This window comes from Crinia signifera, chromosome 12 (genome assembly GCF_055691185.1).
Source record: "Crinia signifera chromosome 12, ASM5569118v1, whole genome shotgun sequence".
Taxonomy (NCBI): domain Eukaryota; kingdom Metazoa; phylum Chordata; class Amphibia; order Anura; family Myobatrachidae; genus Crinia; species Crinia signifera.
This window is the reverse complement of record NC_139228.1, coordinates 87,637,823-87,654,866: the sequence shown is the minus strand read 5'-3', so window position 1 is coordinate 87,654,866 and position 17,044 is coordinate 87,637,823. Positions and strand designations below refer to the sequence as shown.

Sequence of the window (17,044 nt, the reverse complement as noted above, 5' to 3'; positions counted from 1 at the left end):
ATGAGTTCACCCACCTCTGCATGACCATTTTATGCCCTGGTAACATCCATTTGCAAGCTACTGTGGGCACTGCATATACAGAGCATCCAGAAAGTATTCACAGCACTTCATTTCTTCCACATGTTATGTTACAGCCTTATTCTAAAATGTAATCAATACATTTTCCCCTCAAAATTCTACACATTATACCACAATAATAACAACGTGTTAAAAGTTTTTTGAAGATTTCAGAAAATGTATTAAAAATAAAAACTAAGAAACCACATATACATAAGTATTCACAGCCTTTGCTCAATACTTTGTTGCTGCATCTTTGGCAGCAACTACCGCTTCAAGTCTTTTTAAATATGATGCCACAGGCTTGGCACTCCTATCTGTGGGCAGTTTCGACCCATTCCTCATTGCAGCACCTCTCAGGCACCATCAGGTTGGATGGAAGGCGTCGGTGCACAGCTATTTTCAGACTCTCCAGAGATGTTCAATCAGATACAAGTCTGGACTCTGGCTGGGCCACTCAAGGACATTCACAGAGTTGTCCTGAATCCGCTCCATTCCTATCTTGGCTGTGTGCTTAGGGTCGTTGCCCTGCTGAAAGATGAACCCTATTCCCGGGTCTGAGGTCAGGAGCGCTCTGGAGCAGGTTTTCGTCCAGGATGTCTCTGTACATCGCTGCAGTCTTCTTTCCCTCTATCCTTGCTAGTCTCCCAGTTCCTGCCACTGATAAGCATCCCCACAGCGATGCTGCCACCACCGTGCTTCACTGTATGGATGGTATTGGCCTAGTGATGAGTGGTGCCTCCAAACACGACGCCTGGCATTCACATCAAAGAGTTCAATCTTTGTCTCATCAGACCAGATAATTTTGTTTCTCATGGTCTTAGAGTCCTTCAGGTGCATTTTGGTAAACTCCAGGTCGGCTGCCATGTGCTCCAGGTCGGCTGAGTGGCTTCCGTCTGGGTACAATACCATACAGGACTGATTGGTGGATTGCTGCAGAGATGAATGTCCTTCTGGAAGGTTCTCCTCTTGCTGTAAATGAATACTGAATGCACTAGGAAGAGTCCTGGAGGTTCCAAACGTCTTCCATTTATGGATGATGGAGGCCACTGTGATCACTGGGACCCTCAAAGCAGCAGATATATTTTTGTGCCCTTCACCAGATTTGTGCCTTGAGACAATCCTGTCTCACAGGTCTATAGACCATTCCTTTGACCGCATGCTTGGTGTGTGCTTTGACCTGCATTAAAGGGGATTTTCTAATTGATCCCCTGTTTGTTCGCACGGGGAGCGAGGTTTCGCGATTGCACATGGACATAAACTATTATGCTCATGTGCAGCTGCTTGATGCAAGAGGGTGTGATGAATTGCTTATTCGCCGGCCCGTTCACACGTAGCAGTGAGGGTAGGGAGCGTGAGGCGGCAGCAATGGGCTGCACCCATGGTGGGCACTGGGCATTCCCATGTAAATGCGCCAGTGATGCAGGTTCGGGGGGCGGACAGCTGACATCACCAGGCGTCAGCTGCCAGCCCTCTTCCTGTACAGGTAGGTGTCTTTGATCTGTGTTGCAAAATCGGTGACCATCGAATGATTTTGTCCTCAGTCGCAAGGCTGCGTATGGCCTTTTATGCTAAGTAGCCATTTGCATGCATGCGGGGATATTTGGCGTGTGAGCGGGGGCAGGCATTTGTGCAGGCGGCGCATAGATGACATGCGCCTAGCCATGACATTCCTGTTACGGTGGGTTATAAAACACAATGGGGTAAATTTAGTAAAAGGGAAACAAATGGGGATGTTGCCATAGCAACCAATCATATTCTGTCTATAATTTTCTAGGGTGCAGTAAAGACCTAATAGCTAAAATTTGGTCACTATGGGGCCCATCCCCACCTTTAGTAAATTTACACCTGTAAGCGTCCTACTGAAAAAAATTAGATTTTCAACGCGCAAAGTGCTTATCTGCTACCATTGCTTTCGTATTCCTCTGGCAAAATATGTGTAATTAGTTATTGATTATTTGTGAAATTCAGGTTCAAGCAATACTTACTTATTATGGTGTCATTCGCATTGTTAAGAGATTACTATGTATGAAACTTCAGCGGTTTTATATTAAAGGGGTTTATAAACTTATTGCATCATATATTGCCTTGCACACCCTATTGTGACATTTGCCTTATTTTGTGCAGTTCAGTAATGTGCAGCACTGTCACTCCCAGAATGCTCTGTTTCCAGAGGAAAGGGGTATGGCCAGTGAGCAACTCTCCAGAAAGCAATCTTTGTATTGGGAATGGCTATTTCCCACAGGCTTAAACAGATATTCGTCCTTTGAAAGTTGTGATATTAACTTAGGTCAAGTGGATGCTGGATAGCTGCTGTAACCATCCTTTCTTCCATCAAAATACATTTACTAAATAAAGCGGACCATTTATGAATGCCACATTATTGTCTTGTGTAATATTTGTGTAATCAATTTAATATAGAAATGTTTTACTATGTGCAAGGAAACCTTGGTACTTGTGTAGTTTCACGGCGCCAGCATGGCGCCGTGCGTCTGAGTCCCCTTGCGGGGCTCGCTTTGCTCACCCACGCTGCGGGCTCGGTGGCTCGCTATGTTCGCCACGCTATTTAAAATCAACTCCATTACAACATGGATAGTGGGGGTATGAACTATCCATGTTGGCATGGAGTTAAGTTACTTTTTTTAACTTAGTTTGTGGCACACGTAGAACCCGGAAGTAGCACGGCGCCATGCTGGCGGCATGAAACTACACAAGTACCGAAAACTTTACTAAGGATCTACTGCTAACCATTGTGCCGTTATGCTTTCAGATTTATATGCTCATTAACCCCTTGACTGGAGGGTTTTTGCTGGGGCAAGACAAACTTACCAAGGCAGGTTTATCCTGCCCCAGCAAAACCCACCACAGGAAGTTGGAAGCCCCACCCCCTCACCGCCGGAGCTTCCGCTGCCCCAGCCGCCAGTCACAGTCAGCAGTGACATAGGCGGCAGGCTCGGGGATGTTCAAGGCGGTTGGGGAGGACTCAGGTGCCTGAGCGCCCCCGAGTCCCCCCGATCCGCGACGATCATACCTGAGCCTGCAGCCGACGTCACTACTACTGTAAAATGAGTGACAGCTGGCGACTGGGTCAGAGGAGCGCCGGCGTACGATCACCGGAGCAAAGGTGATGGGGGGGGGACTGGGGGGGCTCTAGAGGTGGTGCGCCAGTGGTGCACACCTGGACACCACTGGTGCGCACCTATTCTATATTAGTGGTATGCCTGGAAATTGTCTGGGACACCCGCCGTGGCAGCGCAGCTGAGCCCGGAATATTTCCGGGCATACCACCCAAGGGGTTAAGGTGTAATTTACTCTTGTTTTAGCTTGATTTTGCAGTGTTCTCTGCTTTGCACCCAAGATATTAGGGGGCAGATGTAGTAAGCCGGGTGAAGTGATAAAGCGGTGATATCATATCAGAAGTTGAAATTAATTTTTCTAGTGACTGATAGCTAAAAGTAAGGCACCTGTATACTTATTATGTCTACAGATTTATGACTAATAATAATAATGAATATATTATTCCAAAAGCATTTGAGAGATGTGAAAAGAATCCTTGTGAAGTGATAAAGCGGTGATAAAGCACTGAAAATGTGGAAGGTGATAACACACCAGCCAATCAGCTGTGTTTGAAAATTAACAGTTAGGAGTTGATTGGCTGGTGCATTATCACCTTCCACTTTACCACTGCTTCATCCCCGCTATATCACTTCACCCGGCTTAACACAGCTGCCCCCTGGACCTTTACAAGAGGCAGACTAGATTTTATCATATCAGAAATTGAAATGACTTTTTCTTGTGACTGATAGCTAAAAAAAAGGCACCTGTATACTTAATTATCTCAACAGATTTATGACTAATAATAATGAATATATTATTCCGGGAGCATTTGAGAGATGTGAAAAGAATCAGAAATTGGCAATTAAACATATCTGCACATTAATTTCCAGAGCCCTGCGTATCTGCGATACTCGTAGGCAACAATGGAAGCTGGCAATGTCTTGTATTTTGACTACCCAAAAATAATGGCAGCGCTTTCAAATAATTAGCCTCATTACTAATTCATTCTGTATTCTTTGTGAGCGCATCCATCATTATGAAGCTGTGTGGCATTTACAGGAGACCCATTTACATCTCAATTACACTGTAATCTAGCACATAATTAATACATCATATTTGGCAAACAATCTCATTCTGAAATAGTTACGAGGAATTGCTATGGGAAACGTCACGGAGATGAATAGCCGGTTAGGTCTGATGTTCTCTACCGGATCCCCATGAAGTTCTTTTTATGGTTTGTGGGCGATATAATGTGTGGCTCATTGTTTGCCCCAGTCCAAGAAATGCTTCATGAATAAGACCTTCCTGTTGGTATAGTCTGGTTATGGAGAAGCGTTATGGCCATACACCACAGGTTTAATGGATTTAGCTGCATGAAGCCACTTTCAGCAGCACTCAGTGTTCAGTTCTTCCTGATGGTTGGATATAATTACTGTACTGTGACTTGTTTGTTGTTACTTTTACAGATGAAGAACGGAATGACTAAGCTAGGCATGTAGTGGGTTAAACATCCCAGGCCTCAGTGAAGCATGAGACTCGGCATCCAATAAGGATGCAGGGATGGCAAATTTCGCTGTGGATATGAGTTATGAGTTGCAGGAAAAGGAGGAGTCTTTTTTCTTTTTATTGAGTTTCTTCCCCCCCCCCCCCCCCTTTTTATTTGGATCTGGGTGGGTGTTTCTTTGCGTTGGTTGTTTGGCGGGAAAGAACGGTAGGTTAATTGATTTAAGGTCTTCGTTAAAGGATGATTGGTTGTATATAGTTGTTTTTCGGTGCGCTCACCTTCGTTGACTATTGGCCTTTGTTGGATGACCCATTCAGGGACATCACCTGGACGGGAGGGCAGTCAATGTAGAATGTGGAGCGGATACCGCTTGCTGTTAGATATTTGTTGATTAGATAGGATAGTTATGGGTGGAGCTTAAATAATTAGTCGTTCTTTCTTGGCCACCATTAATTAATTACAATCAATTAAATTCGTGTAAATTGATTGTAATTAATGGATTGTAATTAATTGACTACAATCAATGAATTTGTTTAAAGTTCTTTAATTAATACAGCTAACACTTTCTGCCAAACCTAAGTCTCCGAGTCGTTATTTCAGGTTTAAGTTAAGTGTTAATTATCAGGCAAACACAAGGTCACACATCAGCTGCTAGGATGTTTAATATTTACAGATCTCTCTCTCTCCCCCCTATCTCTCTCCCCCCCTATCTCTCTCTCTCCCCCTATCTCTCTCTCTCTCTCCCCTATCTCTCTCTCTCTCTCTCTCCCCCTATCTCTCTCCCCCTATCTCTCTCTCTCCCCCTATCTCTCTCTCCCCTATCTCTCTCTCCCCCCCATCTCTCTCTCACTCTCTCTATCTCTCCCTTTCTATCTAAGAGATTGAGAGAAAGAGAGATAGAGTGTGTCTCTCACACACACACACACACACACACTCTCTCTCTCTCTTTCTCTCTCTCTCTCTCTTTTCAATAACTGCCCAATTTTAACATGAATCTCTTCACTTTTTAACATCCCATGCCCCCCTTAATGAGAGCTGACATCACAGAATTCCCTCGCCTGGTTTGTTTGTATAGAAGTTACAGAGGTTTGTGATCAGGTCACATTATTGAAGCCACATTGCATCTCACACCAGGGTATTATTATAAGCTGGCTCAGTCCTCTATGGCGCTCTGTTACAGAAGACTGCAGATTACAAGTCCTTCTGCAAAGTGAGCTACGTATGTGGGAGTCTCAGGGGGTGCCCAAGGATACACAGTATTAAGGGTTGCTGTCCAAAAGTGAACAACCTCTACAAATATATTTTCAAGGGCACAAACAAGAAGTGAAAGGAGAATAACTTTATGGCTTTATTACAACAGGTTTTTTTTTAAAAGCAACAGTCTACCTAAAATACAAGCTGCTTTATATAAAAGAACTACTCATAACAACTACTCATAACAGCGTGGAGTGTTTATTTACCACTGCTCTGCTTGGCAGAGCAAAGGCAGTCAGGGGGGACACATAACTGCCCCCAACCGTGGGACACTGCTGGCCCTGGGCATCCCGAAAAATGGGATGGTCCTACAAAAAAACCCCTGAAATTTTGGGACATGTCCTAGCAGTCAGGTGCTGTGGCCTACAAATCACGTCACATCTGCATGGCCAGGCACTCTGTGAGCTCCTGGCCATGCCCCCAGCCCCTCTGTCTCTGGGAATAGACACTGTAGGATTGGGTTAATCACACCGATTGGTCCCATCCCTCGCTGAAAGATTTATGTGATTGGAGCATATTTGCATATGGTCATGGCTAAAATTGCATGCTTAGCATACAATCACCTCATTAGGCTATGGCCCCTCTGGCAAGACTGCAGTTTCACTTTCAATTTCTGTTGTGAGTTGTCATTCTCTAAATATGTAAAAAAATTGCTCTGTACTATTATACAACCTGTGTGTTGAGTTCATCAATATGGATAATGACCAGTCAGGCTAAGAGTAGGAGCAGCAACCAAATACTAGCACTGCAACTACTGCCACCAGTCATTTAAGATACTAGTCGTTTATCGTAATCTACTAAAGACTATGCTTATGTACATAGAGAGTTTAAGTTAGGACAGTGATAGCTAACTCGACACTCCAGCTGTTGCTGAACTACACATACCAGCATGCCCTGCTACAGTTTTACTATTTGACCATGCTGAAACTGATCCAGGGCATGTTGGTATGTGTAGTTCAACAACAGCTGTAATGTCAAGGTTAGCCATGAGTTAAGACATCTAAAATAAAAAAAAAAAATATCAAATTGCCAATATGTCAATCACCATACACACAGAGTGGCAAGGGAAGGCTCAGGCCTTGGCCATTACTTATGAATAGTGGTTCTGCAACTGCCTGTATAATCAGCAGGAGTTTAGCTGGTGACAGAGATATTGAGGTTGCCACTGTGGAAGTGAAACAAGATGTGTGGGATATTTGTGTAGCTGATGCAAGCGCTAATGAAAATGCTGATGATGAGGATATTGTTTGTTTATGCCAGTCACTAGTGGAACCAGTTCTCGCCTGTAATAAGAAGAAGGCCATTGTCATGCCTGGAATTATCTTTACCCAAATCCTGACAACAATTGACTAGCCATTAGTAGTGTTTGTAAAGCCGCTGTAAGTAGATGTAGAGACCTTAACCATCTGGGAACCTCCTTCCTGTCACATTACTTGAGGAAAGTTTGTGGGAAGTTTTTGAGAAAATCAGAAACTTGTGATAAAAAATAAACAACCAGTCCAGCATCAACTAGCTTCCTTCTCTAAGCTAGATCCCTGCATCTCCACTCTCTATTGCCAACATCTTCATCATCAAGCGGAGGTAGTCCTGCAACAAATATGATAAGGCTAGGTGACTCCCCTATCAAATATTCCTCAGAAGAATTATTGATTGTCAGGCCTGCTGCTGCCACTGCTGGAGGTGGATCTTTATACCAGAAAGGGGCCAAGAAGACTACTCGCAGATTCAAACAACAATTGACTGTTAAGCAATCTTTCGCCAGAGGAAAGAAGTATGACGTCAGTTAGCCAGTCGCTCAGTAGATCACTGATGCTATGGCGTTTATGTTCGTATTAGATCTGCTTCCAATATCGGATATTAATGCAGATGGTTTTAGACAGTTAATAAATGTCCTGTGTGGCTGCTAAAAAATTTAATTTTTGTTACATTGTAATTGACAATGTCAGACCACATACTTGACTTAATTGACCTTGTGGTTTACCACAAACCGCAAAGTTCCCACAGATAATTTCTATGGGGATTTCTCAGCCATTCAGGTGTGCGATACTACAAGTTGCTCCCTGATTGGCTCTCCAAGCGACAGAAGTCACCCGTTGGCCCAGCACTTGGGGTAAGAGTACCAGCAGGATGAGAGGCTTGTTGGGCCCTATAGTTCCAGAGGTAAAACGTAATATTAAGTCCATTTTTACACTGGATTGCTATCAACTAAGCACCCATGACCCAAGGGTGCCGAGGAGAGCCCCAGGCTTCATTCATAGCCTCTGAGTGCTCTGGAGGGGTCCCCTTTATTTGGGGTCCCCACTCCCCTAGGGACCCCTGTATCTTTAGAACTGATCCGTGCATGCTTCTACAAACTCACCAGCCAAAAGCACTTTCTCTTTGAGAGGTGAATTTTTCTATTTTTTTATTTGTTACCATTTAATTATATAGCACAAACATATTCCACAAAGCTTTATAGAGAATATATGACCATTTACATCAGTCCCTGCCCCAGTGGAGCTTACAATCTATATTCCCAACCACATGTAAGCACACACATTCCTTCTAGGGTACATTTTTGGGGGGAGCCAATTAGCCTATCAGTATATTTTGGGATTGTGGGAGGAAACCAGGGTCCCGGTGGAAACCCACGCAAGTACGGGGAGAATATACAAACTCCGCACAGTTAGAGGCATGGTGGGAATACAGTGGCAAACGCAGGATTTTCAGAAGGGGGTTTCCAGAGGGGCGGAGCAAAGCACGAAGATGGACACTTAGGTGACCCAGTATATGCCGGGTCAGTTAAAGTATTATAGATAGACCAAATGTTTATAAATAATAATAATAATAAAAAAATACATACATACATACATACATACATATACAGACATACAGGGGTGTCAACAGCAGTGTAGACCCCTGGGCATAGCAATGTATTGGGGCCCCTACTGATCCTTCAGTGGTAGGGGTGGGGGAAGCTTTGATGTCCTGCAGGTGGAAGGGGGTATAAACTCACCATCGGGTATCCCCTTGATCCCACCTGCTGTTGATACCATTAATTATCTAACTTATCTATAACCTTATCTTAATAAACTTATCCTAAAATAAAGACACGACACAAGTGCTGGCGTTTCAAAAACAGAATGTCAAATTTATTTGACAAGTTAAACTAAACTAAGACTATGAATGGTGGCGGCACCAAAGAACGGTCAATATAGGAAGGAGGGGGTTAAAGATCACTAAGTCATACATACAACGCTGGATGACCACTCTCCCTGGTCGACCACCAGGCCTGGTGGTGACGGCCATCCCCCGGGCAGAAGCGTGGCCCATGACAATCGTTGTCGAGGGAGAGTGTACCCCACTACCTACACACATACAGAGTTCTTAAAGCATGACCGTTCTTTACCGCCGCCGAAGAGGAAAAGAAAAAGGGAAGGGTGGGTGGGGCTTCTTGGACAGGGGCAGATCACTCTAACAGCGTGATCCTTCCTACCCTGCTTGGACCCTCCCCCCTGTCCTGATAGGCCTTATGCCCATCCTCATCAACATAGTCATGTGACCAACAGCATGGTGTACCCTAAGAGAACCCTTAGTGGTTTATGTCCCTTCAGGCTTAATCAGCCTTCTGTGTTTCTTAAACTCACCATCGGGTATCCCCTTGATCCCACCTGCTGTTGATACCATTAATTATCTAACTTATCTATAACCTTATCTTAATAAACTTATCCTAAAATAAAGACACGACACAAGTGCTGGCGTTTCAAAAACAGAATGTCAAATTTATTTGACAAGTTAAACTAAACTAAGACTATGAATGGTGGCGGCACCAAAGAACGGTCAATATAGGAAGGAGGGGGTTAAAGATCACTAAGTCATACATACAACGCTGGATGACCACTCTCCCTGGTCGACCACCAGGCCTGGTGGTGACGGCCATCCCCCGGGCAGAAGCGTGGCCCATGACAATCGTTGTCGAGGGAGAGTGTACCCCACTACCTACACACATACAGAGTTCTTAAAGCATGACCGTTCTTTACCGCCACAGCCAGGCCCTAGGCCGCAGCCACCGCCACCACCAAGAAAAAACGCTCAGCACCGCGTCGCTAACCAGGCAAAAATATTGCCTAAAAACAAAGCCATACCTTCAGGGCTCAAATGTACACCGTCGCTCCTGTAGAGCTCAGGGCGCTGGAAACTAATGGCGTTGTGCCAAATGACACCCCCGCCATTAGCTAACAGGTATCTCGCCACCATAGAGTTCACCTTCTTGCGTGAACGCTCTATGCTGGTGCATGATCTCGCTGCCCTCCACACTATCCTGGATATCATGGAGGACCACACCAACCTGCATGACGGCAACACCTGGGCTATGATGTGGAGGTCCCGGACAATCATGGAGCGCAGCTCCAGGACAGATCCCTGTCCGAGGTCATTCCCGCCAAGGTGGAATATGATGACCTCCGGGACCCCAAACTGCTTAACGGCACTGATCATTCGGGCCTGCAGTGAACACCATTTCATGCCCCTAACACCCAACCACCTAACCTCCCCCGCCTGTGGAAACATGCATACATCAGAGGCGTTCATTGCCTGCGAGGCCCAATACACAAATGAATGGCCCAACATCCACACGGACTTAACGTCCCGTCGATCTGAAATATGCACACAAAAAGTTAGTTAGTTGGATGAAGGTACTCGTCATTGCACTCACACGCTGCATAGGTTATGAAGAAGGGAGGAGGAAAAACCGTGGCCGACCAGCTCTTGAGGCACAAAACACACCGCCCGGAGTAAACTACCAAGTACGCCATGCCAGATTGTAATTATAGCCAAATTGTGCCCCCGGGCGGATGCGAAAACACACCTCAAGGCCCCCACTGGAAGTTGGCGAGCGCTTATGCGTCCAGTCGACCATGGTGATCAGTGATAGATAGAGACGGCCGAATGTACCTTCGGAATGCTGCCGAGCGCCATCGACCCAGAGATTGAATCTCTGCGTCGGAGCGGCCCTCCGCAGCCGCCGAGGTAGCAGCCCCGATCCGGAAGGAATGCGACCCAAATTCCTTCGAATCAAGGCCTATGGCCTCCAGCGCCCGTCCCAAGACGTGCCCAAATTGGTATTTGGTGAGAGGCGACCCGTCCTCATGCATCAACCAAGCACCAGGCAGATCCGGGCGTGCCTGTGTCCAGGCCGTGGTCAGCGCCACAGGGCACGCCCCCTCCACCGTACATGGGAGCAGGGACAGCCATCTCCCCCTACCAGCCTGGTCTGTCTTGGATCGTCGCAGGTGACACAGCACCGAATCCTCTTGGACCACTACATCGTCCACGGACAAAGGTGAAGGAGCCCGTTTTGACGGAGCCACCAGCTCTCCCACCCTGAAGGCCCCGTGATATGCCATTGCAAACGCCGTTCGGAACAAAAGGACCTCGTAGGCAGGCCAACAAATGTCCCCTAGGGCGTCCAGCAAAGCTGGTAGCAATGCCATATCAATCGGGCGTCTCCGGTCTGGGGGCGCCGGCGAGGCTCTCCGCCAGCCACGTAATGCTCTCGACACCAAAAACGACCGGGACGGGTCCGCCCTACCCTGCAAAGCAGAAAAGAAAGACACCCCCGCCAGTATCCTGCGCACTGAAGCGACAGAACGACCTAAGGAGTATAAACTCCATACGAAGGCCACCATGGCCGCATTAGGTGTCTTACCTGCTTGAGGGGCCGACAGCCGAAACTGTTCCCACTCCTGCCAACCAGCCCGATAGCACTGCAGCGTCGTGGGTGCAATAGCCCGCATGGCTAGCCCCTCCATTCCGGCCTGATCATCTGCCAAACATAAGAGGGACAACATTCACCAACGGGATCAGCATGAGGTGCCAGGGCCCTGAACTTTGCCCAGTCAGCCCTGGACAAGGCGTCCGCCACGGAGTTATCCACCCCGGGAATATGTCTTGCCACGAAGTTAATGTTTAGCAGCAAACATTTTAGCACCAGCCGCGCTAAGAGGCGAACTACTGGAAGGGAGGAGGAACCCTGGCGGTTGATAGCGTGCACTACTCCCAGGTTATCACACCAGAATATGATGCTAGCATTGCGTAGCCTGTCACCCCATATCTCCAAAGCCACCACTATGGGAAGCAGCTCGAGGAGCAACAAGTTTTTTGTGAGGCCCTCGGTGAACCACTCCGGAGGCCATGGTGCTGCGCACCATGACCCATCCAGGAAAGCTCCAAAACCCACCCCTCCCGCGGCATCAGTAAACAACTGCAGTTGGTGATTGTCGCAGGGGGGGGAAGGCCATATGAGGACCCCATTGAAATGCTCTAAGAAGGATAGCCACACTCGCAGGTCCCTTTTCAGCTCGGCTGAGAGCCGTATGAAATGCAAGGGATGCCTGACCCCAGAGACGGATCTCTCAAGTTTTCTACAGAAAACCCGCCCCATGGGAATCACCCTGCACGCAAAATGTAGCAGACCCAACAAAGACTGCATTTGGCGCAGCTGCAGCTTACCTGTGTGGAGCGCGAGGGATATTGCCGCCCTCAGACGGGCCAGCTTGTCCAGAGGCAACCTGCAGCATCCGGCAATCGTGTCGATCTCGATGCCCAAGAAGGAAAGGCAGGAAACCGGCCCCTCCGTCTTGTCAGCTGCCACCGGTACCCCTAGATACTGGAACAGGCCCTGCATGTATGCTAGCAAAGTTCCACAGCGCGATGATTCCGCGGGGCCCACACACAGGAAGTCATCCAGATAGTGGGCCACCCCGGACTCCCCTGATCCCGTAACGACGCACCAGTGCAAAAAGCTACTGAAACGTTCGAAGAAGGCGCAGGAGATCGAACAGCCCATGGGCAAGCACCTGTCCACGTAAAAACCCGTGGGGAGGCGAAAGCCCATGAACCGAAAAGACTCCGGGTGCAGGGGGAGGAGGCGAAAGGCCGACTCGATGTCAATCTTTGCCAGTAGTGCCCCTAGGCCATAACCCCGAACCATTGTTAAAGCCTGTTCGAAAGACTGGTATCGAACTCGGCACAATTCTTCGGGGATGGCGTCATTCACCGAGCTGCCCACAGGATGTGACAGGTGTTGAATGAGCCGATACTTGCCCGGGGCCTTCTTGGGAACCACTCCCACTGGTGATAAGACTAAATTGGCCACTGGGGGGAACTGGAAAGGACCTATCATCCTACCCAGTGAAACCTCCTTAGCCACCTTATCCAAAACCACCCCGGGCATCTGTATGGCAGATTTTAAATTTCGGGGTGACGAGGTCGACACCTCCCCGTCAATGGGAAGGCGAAAACCTACGTCAAATCCTGACCGCAAGAAGGAAGCCTCCTCCTTATGAGGGTATGCCGCCAGCCAGCTGGCCATGCGGTCGAGTCTAATTGGGGAAACGGCCTTAGTGAGGGTGTCCGCCTGCTGCTTGCGCGGCCGGCGGGCCTCCCTGCTTTCCTTTCTTGCATTCTTTGGCCGTGTGGGGGCCCCAACACTTAGTGCAACAGTGCTTGTATTTGCATCGCGCCCCCAGGGAACAGCCTGCCCCGTTGTAACCATAGCAGCGCCCAGCGGAGGGTCCCCCCGCCCCCCCTCCTGCGCGAAAGGGCGTCGCGGCCTTCTTTGGAGGAGGGGTGGGGGCCGCAGTCGGTGGAGCTGCGGGTTTTGGGCCCATCCAGATCTCCACATCCTTGCAGCCTAAGTTCATGATTGCTAGCCCTGACTGTTTCCTTCTGAAACTCTCGTCATAGGATCGCCATGTCGAGTCCCCATCAGTAAGGAACATAGAATGCATCATGTGTATGTAACGCATTACATTCATGTGTTCCTGGGGCCTAGTTTCCAGGTAACAGGCTGCAAACATGAAGAGACCCGCTTGCCACCTGTGGTAAGTGCAAAAAGCCTCCTCCCCAATCCCTCCTTTTCGCATAGCTGCGCGATAATCTTTTTCATCCTGTGCGGTCATCTTAAAGAAATTCACGTATTTTCCATCTCTAATACGCTCTTGCACACTGCGTCTCAGGCCTCTAAGCACAGCGGTATTCTCACACTGCACCACCTGACCTCTAGGGTATAAGGGGGACCCTGAGCTACCACTGGAACTAGAATGACGGCGACGTCGCCCGTGGCGACGCCGACGTCTCCTTGACTTTCGTCCACCCTCCTCCCCGGACGTCTCTGAGCCTGAACGTCCCGAGGATGAGGAGGAGGTGCGGGAGTCCCTACGCCTGCGCCGTTTGCTCTTTCTTTTTGACCCACCTGAAGTGCCGTCCCGAGGCACGAGGCTCATTTCCGAGGGTCCACCGTGGGCAGGGTCATCCGTGGAGGCTGGCCGGACAGCTGCAGCCGTGGATGTGGAAGCTTCAGGAGCTTGAGTGACACCTGCTCCCATCGATGCTTGGGCCGACGTGGAGGGCACGGGCAAGGGAGGCGGGGATGCCACCGGGGAAGGCGCCGCATTTAGAGGTTGCCCCAAGAAAGATGACAGCAGCGCCAGGAGCTGTCGCGCATCCTCCCCCTCCATAGGGGCACGGGGGCCCGGGGTTGCCTGGGCTACAGTTGGGACCCCACTAGTGGGAGCCACTGAGGGCCCTCCCTCTGTATGCTGTTGAGGGATTCTCCTAGCAGCCTGCAACAGGCGCCATTTTGCCAGCCGCAAAGGGGCTAACGCTGCCATCCTCCTGGTAGGGGTGGCAGTGGGGGCACTTAATGCATTAACCGCCCGTGTAGGGCGCGTGACTGAGGGCTGTCTATATCCCACCCCAGGCTGCGTTGATCTAATCGCCCGCCTGGGGACACTGGGAGCGTCCCTAGCCCTTATGCTAAGCCTACCCCTTGACTGCTGTGGTGCAGGAACGCTGGGGGCAGCAGATGCGACCAGGCCTGAATCAGGCCCCGCCTGGCGGGTGCCTGACCTGGTCGCCCTGCGAATTAATGTCCCACGCGGGCCGCGGGTCTCCTGCCCGCGCCCGCGACTATCAGCACCACGGGCGCTACCCCTGCCCGACCCCCCTGTAGCTGGAGAGGCTGCGGCGCTGCGGCCGCGGCCTCTCCTCGCGCGTGACGCGGTCGGTTGCCCGGCCGCGTCATCCACTTGCGCCCTGGCCGCGTGCACTACAGTCCCCCGGGCGTTAGCGCTGCCCGACCCCCTTGCTGCCGGAGAGGCAGCGGCGCCACGACCGCGGCCTCCCCTCGCGTGTGACGCGGCCGGCCGCCCGGCCGCGTCATCCACACGCGCCCCAGCCGGCTCATCGCGCCCACGTGCGCTAGACAACGCCGGTCCCCGCCGTGACCCCCCCCGGGTTGCAGGACCCGGAGAGACCTCAGAGCCGGACCCAGCGCGACCCCTGCACGTGAGCGCAGACTCTGCCAAACGGGCAGGCAGCCTGGATACCCTGGACGGACGGGGCATAGCTGCAGCGGAGCAAGGCCTATGTAAGGTAGGAAATAGAGACAGAAGGGAAGGACAGAGTATGCTGTTGCTATAAAGAGATAGAAAGGAGAGATTAACAGCTATTAATTTTAGAGAAAAACCTGACTCAGAGGGGAAGCTGCACTGGAGGTCTTGCCTGGTCAGCAGCTTCTTGGACAGGGGCAGATCACTCTAACAGCGTGATCCTTCCTACCCTGCTTGGACCCTCCCCCCTGTCCTGATAGGCCTTATGCCCATCCTCATCAACATAGTCATGTGACCAACAGCATGGTGTACCCTAAGAGAACCCTTAGTGGTTTATGTCCCTTCAGGCTTAATCAGCCTTCTGTGTTTCTTTATATCAACCGCTCTGCATGTAGGGCCTGGATCAGTAATTTCCACTAATTACCCCTTTACTGCACAGATGGTGGGAGATGAGGTGGGAGATGAGGTGGGAGAAGTGGGCATTGGGCTGAATGAAGGGGCCCTGATACATAACTTCCAGGGTGGTAGAGGATGTTTAATATGCAGAGGAGGGGTGTATAGTGGAGTGGGCTTATTATTCATAATTTTCTGGTAGGAGGACAGCTTGCTTGACTGCAGATATCTCTGGTTCCCAGAAATAGATTTCTTAGATTTTAATGGAATTAAAAACTAGAGAATCCCACCTACCAAATGGTATTGGGGACTAGGGGATCAGAGTTAAGGAGGCAGAGCAATCTGCCAACAAGTATATAAAACTACATACCAGGTGTGTGGAGCTGGAGCAGTAACCAGCTGCTGGAAGGCTGATATCTCTGGTTCTGGGAACAGTAGAGACAGGCTTCTAGTGCCCTTCAAAGGGGGAGAGTCCCAGCTTTTGGAAAATATCCTCAGAAAAACTCTAAGTCAGACAGAACCTGAAATATCTGACTGGGAATAACAATTAACAGGCTTGGATGGGGACCACTGCTTTGAAGTCAGATATCTCCAGTTCCCAAGGGCCGATTTTTACAATTCTTGTACCGATGGAAAGAGGGGACCCTCAGCTTTCAGCTGAGGACCGTTAGACTCCTGGGGAAGTTTCTGGGTACTCAGAAACCCCCCCTGCGTGCGCTACTGGAATACAACCCATGACCTCAGTGCTGTGAGGCAGTAATGCTGTAACCATTACACCATCCGTACTGCCCCGTATATATATAACACATGGTGGGGATAGAACCCATGACCTCAGTGCTGTGAGGCAGTAATGCTAACCATTACACCGTCCGTACTGCCCCGTATATATAACACATGGTGGGGATAGAACCCATGACCTCGGCGCTGTGAAGCAGTAATGCTATAACCATTACACCGTCTGTACTTCCCCGTATATATAACACATGGTGGGGATAGAACCCATGACCTCAGTGCTGTGAGGCAGTAATGCTAACCATTACACCGTCCGTACTGCCCCGTATATATAACACATGGTGGGGATAGAACCCATGACCTCGGCGCTGTGAAGCAGTAATGCTATAACCATTACACCATCCGTACTACCCCGTATATATAACACATGGTGGGGATAGAACCCATGACCTCAGTGCTGTGAGGCAGTAATGCTAACCATTACACCGTCCGTACTACCCCGTATATATAACACATGGTGGGGATAGAACCCATGACCTCAGTGCTGTGAAGCAGTAATGCTATAACCATTACACCGTCTGTACTTCCCCGTATATATAACACATGGTGGGGATAGAACCCATGACCTCAGTGCTGTGAGGCAGTAATGCTAACCATTACACCGTCCGTGCTAGAT

General features: G+C 49.3%; 1 protein-coding gene across 1 annotated transcript; it reads right to left on the bottom strand.

Annotated features, from left to right (window-relative positions):
- Positions 1-9,702: 9,702 nt before the first annotated feature.
- LOC146049486 (uncharacterized) lies at positions 9,703-15,117 on the bottom strand. The gene is made up of 2 exons (XM_083166035.1): positions 14,106-15,117; positions 9,703-11,675 (listed from the first exon to the last, which is right to left on the bottom strand). The coding sequence occupies exons 1-2, from the start codon at positions 14,521-14,523 to the stop codon at positions 10,750-10,752; spliced, it is 1,344 nt and encodes a 447-aa protein (XP_083022161.1). The 5' UTR covers positions 14,524-15,117; the 3' UTR covers positions 9,703-10,749.
- Positions 15,118-17,044: the final 1,927 nt, after the last annotated feature.